Source organism: Salvelinus fontinalis, chromosome 15 (assembly GCF_029448725.1).
Source record: "Salvelinus fontinalis isolate EN_2023a chromosome 15, ASM2944872v1, whole genome shotgun sequence".
Taxonomy (NCBI): Eukaryota; Metazoa; Chordata; class Actinopteri; order Salmoniformes; family Salmonidae; genus Salvelinus; species Salvelinus fontinalis.
In genome coordinates, this window is record NC_074679.1 from 35,831,900 (window position 1) to 35,837,899 (window position 6,000).

The 6,000-nt window shown below is 43.0% G+C and overlaps 1 protein-coding gene across 1 annotated transcript in view; it reads left to right on the top strand.

The window, feature by feature from the left end:
- LOC129811877 (leucine-rich repeat and fibronectin type-III domain-containing protein 5-like) overlaps positions 1-3,445 on the top strand; it is a 45,688-nt gene extending 42,243 nt beyond the window's left edge. The window contains exon 3 of the mRNA XM_055863580.1: positions 1,782-3,445. Coding sequence (XP_055719555.1) covers positions 1,782-2,775 — 994 coding nt within the window. The 3' untranslated portion in view covers positions 2,776-3,445. The remainder of the gene's footprint in view (positions 1-1,781) is intronic.
- Positions 3,446-6,000: the final 2,555 nt, after the last annotated feature.

Genomic DNA, 6,000 nt, shown 5'->3' on the forward strand with positions numbered 1-6,000 from the left:
CTCCATAGACAGACATTGGCAATCGAATGGCCTTACTGAAGAGCTCAGTGACTTTCAACGTGGCACCGTCATAGAATGCCACCTTTCCAACCAGTCAGTTCATCAAATTTCTGCCCTGCTAGAGCTGCCCCGGGCAACTGTAAGTGTTGTTATTGTGAAGTGGAAAAATCTAGGAGTAACACCGGCTCGGTCCCGAAGCGGTAGGCAACACAAGCTCACAGTATGGGAACACCGAGTGCAGAAGCGCACGGCGCGAAAAAAACGTCTGTCATCAGTAACAGCACTCACTACTGAGTTCCAAACTGCCTCTGGAAGCCATGTCAGCACAACAACTGTTCGTCAGGAGTTCATGAAATGAGTTTCTGTGGCCGAGCAGCCAGACACAAACCTAACATCACCATACGCAATGCCAAGTGTTGGCTGGAGTGGTGTAAAGCTTGCTGCCATTGGACTCATCAGCAGTGGAAATGCGTTGTCTGGAGTGATGAATCACGCTTCACCATCTGGCAGTCTGACGAATGAATCTGGGTTTGGCGGATGCCAGGAGAACGCTACCTGCCCCATTGCATAGTGCCAACTTTAAAGTTTGGTGGAGGGGGAATAATGGTCTGGGGCTGTTTTTCATGGTTCGGGCAAGGCCTCTTTGTTCCAGCGAAGGGAAATCTTAACACTGCAGTATACAATGACATTGTAGACGATTCTGTGCTTACAACTTCGTGGCAACAGTTTGACAATGCCCCGGTGCACAAAGCGAGTTCCATATAGAAATGGTTTGTTGAGATCGGTGTGGAAGAACTTGACTGGCCTGCACAGAGCCCTGACCTCAACTCCATCGAACAACTTTGGGATGAATTGGAACGCCGACTGAGAGCCAGGCCTTATTGCCCAACATCAGTGCCCGACCTCACTGATGCTCTTGTGGCTGAATGGAAGCAAGTCCCTGCAGCAATGTTGCAATATCTAGTGGAAAGCCTTCCCAGAAGAGTGGAGGCTGATATAGCAGTAAAGGTGGGACCAACTCCATATTAATGCCAATGATTTTGGGATGAGATGTTCGAAGAGCAGGTGTCCACATACTTTTGGTCATGTAGTGTACTCTTTGAAGAGGTAGGGTTTCAGATGTTCGGGAGATGGGCAGGGACTCTGCTGTACCAGCTTCCGGGTCACCATTGGGGTGACCATGACAGAGAAGAGCTTTGACTGGGCTGAATGGGAGCTGCCCTCCCGTAGGTGTGGGAGGGCCAAGAAACCAGAGGTGGCAGAACGGAGTATTCGGGTTGGGGTGTAGGGTTTGAGAATAGCCTGAAGGTAGGGAAGGGCAGTTCCTCTTGCTGCTCTGTAGGCAAGTACCATGGGGTTGGTACATTCGAGGCCAAACGATGTTCAGGAGTATGAATGACATTAGCATTCACCCAGTGAATGTATGCTGTCTAATGTTATACAGGAATATTGCACACACACATAGTATAACATGTTGACGTTGTTACTTGTTTATGTTGCCTTTGAAAATTTTAGGATTCATTACTCTCCAAAAATAGATTCATTTTGATTAATGAAACACAGCATTGTCATTTTGGGATAATGATATATGTTAAACAATATTTTTGGAAATGCAGCAACTAGGATTGTTTTAAGAATATAGGAAAATGCTTCTCAACAGCAGAAGCACATTTGGAACAATTGGTAAGAAAATATCATGCATGAATGACATGAGCTGTCCTTATAACAACTTTTGTTTGAATCCACATTGATATCTTTCCTTTGTCGTTCTCTCCTCTCAGAATGATTCCCCCCACGAGCAAAAACTTCCTAGTCAATAACCTGGCTGCTGGAACGTCATATGACCTGTGTGTTCTGGCCATATACGACGATGGTATCACTTCCCTCACCGCCACCCGCGTGGTGGGCTGCATCCAGTTCACCACCGAGTCTGAGTACCTGCGCTGTCACTTCATGCAGTCCCAGTTCCTGGGAGGCACCATGATCATCATCATCGGCGGCATCATCGTGGCCTCTGTACTCGTCTTCATCATCATCCTGATGATCCGCTATAAGGTCTGCAACACCAGTGACTCGGGCAAAGGCACCCTGGTCTCCAACGTCCACTCCCAGACCAATGGGGCGCAGTCTCAGGGGTGCACCGTCAATCCCTCTGTGTCCAAACAGGCCATAGGAGGATCGGGGTCAGAGGGAGGGGGCGGAGGGTCTATAAAGGCCGCTGGGCACGCGCCAGACACTCTGACAGACTCGTCTGAGACTTCTCTCCCAGACTGCTCCACTGCTACTTCTCTGGTGAGCCAGAGCTGGAACACGCCTGGCTCCTCAGGGTCTCTGAAGCCAAAGCGCAAGCCTGCGCCAAAGCCCTCCGCTACTGCTTCTGTCACACCTGAGCCCAAGATAGAGGCCCTCCCCAACGCTGAGACCCAGAACACCAACCGCAACAACTCCACGGCTCTGCAGCATCCCCCCGCCCTGGTATCCCACTCCCCCCTACCCTACTCACGCATCAAGGACACGCCCATATTAAGACGCGCACACCCCAGACCATCCTCCAAGTACCTGACCTTACCGGTGGAAGGGGTGAGGGCCAAACGTAGGTACTCTCTAAACGATGACTCGTCCAAGCACCACTGCTACATTGGGGTAACAAAACTTGGGAATATGTGGTCTAAGCGGAGTATGTCCATGAATGGGATGCTACTTCAACAGGAAAATATAGACAGTGGCAAGGCCACCTTTTCCAGTTCAGAGTGGATTCTAGAAAGTACTGTGTGACTGTTCTGTTTGTATGTATGTGTGTGATTGAAGGTGTGTGTGGGGGGACATCTGTTTTTGATTCTTTAGATTTTTTTTGCGTTTCAGTTTCCTTTTCCTTTTCTAAAACCAATAGTAAAACGGATGCTTGCCTTGTAGTAATCAGAATTTCATCAATGTTCTCCTCTGATGTGGAGAATCTCCAGCAGCTCGGAGCCCAGTGCTCGGCAGTCCATGCAGTGTTTTCATACCCATCCAAAAAATGTAGAAAAATAAATCCAACACACCCATCCAGTTATACAGTACATACACCCAGTGTTGTTGTTGAGACAAGAGAAAAGCATTGGTGCCTTCCTCTGCATTACAGTTTTCCTCTTGCAAGGAGCACCAATAGGATTTCAGTTGTCCCTGACAGGGGATTTGGGATCGAGAGGAACATGAGAGATTTCACAAAACGCCTTTCTATTACAGGGAAATAATGACCTGCATATAGAGACAACACAAAAAAACAACTATCAAAGACTTGTTACTGGACCTCTTAATAAATTGATATTTTTGAAAGAACTATTCAGCTTTCTTTTCAGTGACATTGATATTGCCTTTGTTTTAAGGCACAAAAAAGCCCTGTACAGAGAAACAACATCTGCTGTGTTGTTATGTTGTGTAAAATAAAATAAAAATGAAACAAGTATGTTTTGTTGGTTTTGCGTTGGTAAATACATTTCTAATCTCTTCATCCCAGACAGGTATATTTTCAGACAAGCCCTACCATACCTACACAATTCAATAATGTTCAATGTAACCTAACCCGGTGGTTCCCAAACTTTTTTGTGTTCACAAAGCTTGTCAAAATTTTCCTCTGACCTACCAGATAAACCAAGCAAATGTTTTAAGACTCAATCTGTAGTCTTTAGCCACAGCCCTAAAAGGTTCAGACGGGACCCACCATTAGGTGAAACACTAACAGAATCCATAAGGAGTTATCTATACCAAGATAAGAATATTGCACTTATTGCAACATGATACTACAGTAGGCATGCTTATTTTACTGGCACATTAATTCAAATGAATTTATGAAGGCTGATAGAAAATAACTACTGATGTATGGGGACTCAAGTCAATGTTTCAGTAGCCAATCCATTTTATTAGATAACGCTTACATTCATGTAGCATGGACACTGACGTGCAGGTTTGAAGTTTCTCACTCACGGTAGCCAAGGACTTGAAGATTTGAATCAATCGGATGCCAGATATACGAAGCTCTAAGCCTGCCATGTACTGTACCAGTAGAAAAAGGATTTACATGTTTTAGTACAATTCAGGAAAGGGTTAATAAATTATTCCACACGAAACCCAGATACCTGAGCTTGAGCCTGATGCACAATGCTACTGAATAATGTGCTCAGTGACATAGGATAGGATGAATAGAAATCACTTTAATATCCCGAGGGGAAATTGTCTTAGACACAGTACTGCTGTATACAAAAAAGCACAGCACATTGCACACTCAACATTATACATACATTGCATGTTACCTATGTCATACTTATTGGTGTTGTTGAATGAATACTTGATGAAATGAAGTCATTACAACTATAGAATCGATTTGTTTTAATTATTTCATTTCAACCAGATTTGCCTGCTGGGATGAGTATAATGTCAGGTTTCTTACATGCTCCCATGTGTATAAATTCACTAAGTTTTCTGCATTGGTCTTCTCTCTCTTACATCAAAGCAGTAGTGTATGTTGACTCAAAGACTTGAAAGGTAAGTGAACTCCGGGTACATTTTTTGCAAAATCTTTAAACATTTAATTCTACTGGGCTATAGCTATATAATGCAATTGCAAACCATGCCTATAAATATCAACAGGTACACAAAAGTGAGGTAATAATATATGGGAAAAACTACAGATAAAGTGCCTTCAGAAAGTATTCATATCCCTTGACTTGTTCCAGATTTTGTTGTGTTACAGCCTGAATTCAAAACTTAAATAAATAGTTTTTTTCACATCGATCTACACACAATATTCCATATTGACAAAGTGAAAACATGTTTTTCGAAATGTTGACAAATTTATTGAAAATTAAATACAGAAATATCTAATTCATACATACGTATACACACCCCTTAGTCAATACTTTGTAGAAGCACCTTTGCCAGGGATTTCAGCTGTGAATCTTTCTGGGTAAGTCTCTAAGAGTTTTCCACACCTGAACAGTGCAACATTTGCCCATTATTCTTTTCAAAATTCTTCAAGTTTGTCAAATTGGTTGTTGATCATTGCTAGATAACACTTTTCAGGTCTCTTCACAGTCCCCAAGTCCAGAACAGACTATGGGAGGCGCACAGTACTACATAGAGCCAAGACTACATGGAACTCTATTCCACATCAAGTAACTGATGCAAGCAGTAAAAATTGATTTAAAAAACAGATAAAAAAAACACCTTATGGAACAGCGGGGACTGCGAATCAACACAAACATAGACACAGACACATGCATACACACACACACACAAAAACATACGCACTATACACAAACATACACATGGATTTAGTACTGTATATATGCGGCAGTGGTGGAGTAGGGGCCTGAGGGCACGCAGTGTGTTGTGCAATCTGTGAATGTATTGTAATTTTTTTTAATTGTATAAACTGACTTAATTTTGCTGGACCCCAGGAAGAGTAGCTGCTGCAAAGCTGCAGCAGCCAATGGGGATCCATGATAAATACAAAATACACATTTTCAAATAGATTTTCAAGTCAAATCTGTAACTCAGCTACTCAGGAACATTTACAGACTTCTTGATAAGCAACTCCAGTGTAGATTTGGCCTTGTGTTTTAGGCTATTGTTCTGCTGAAAGGTGAATTTATTTCCCAGTGTCTGGCGGAAAGCAGACTGAACAAGGTTTTCCTCTAGGACTTTGACTGTGTTTAGCTCCATTCCATCATTTTTTTTTAACTCCCCAGTCCTTCACAATTACATGCACACCCATAACATGATGCAGCCACCACTGTGTTTGAAAATATGGAGAGTGGTACTCAGTAATGTGTTGTATTGGATTTGCCCGAAAAAATTACTTTGTATCCAGAACAAAAATATAATTGCTTTGCCACATGTTGTGCAGTTTTACTTTAGTGCCTTGTTGTAAACAGGATGCATGTTTTGGAATATTTGTATTCTGTACAGGCTTCCTTCTTTTCCCTCTGTCAATGAGGTTTGTATTGTGGAGTAACTACAATG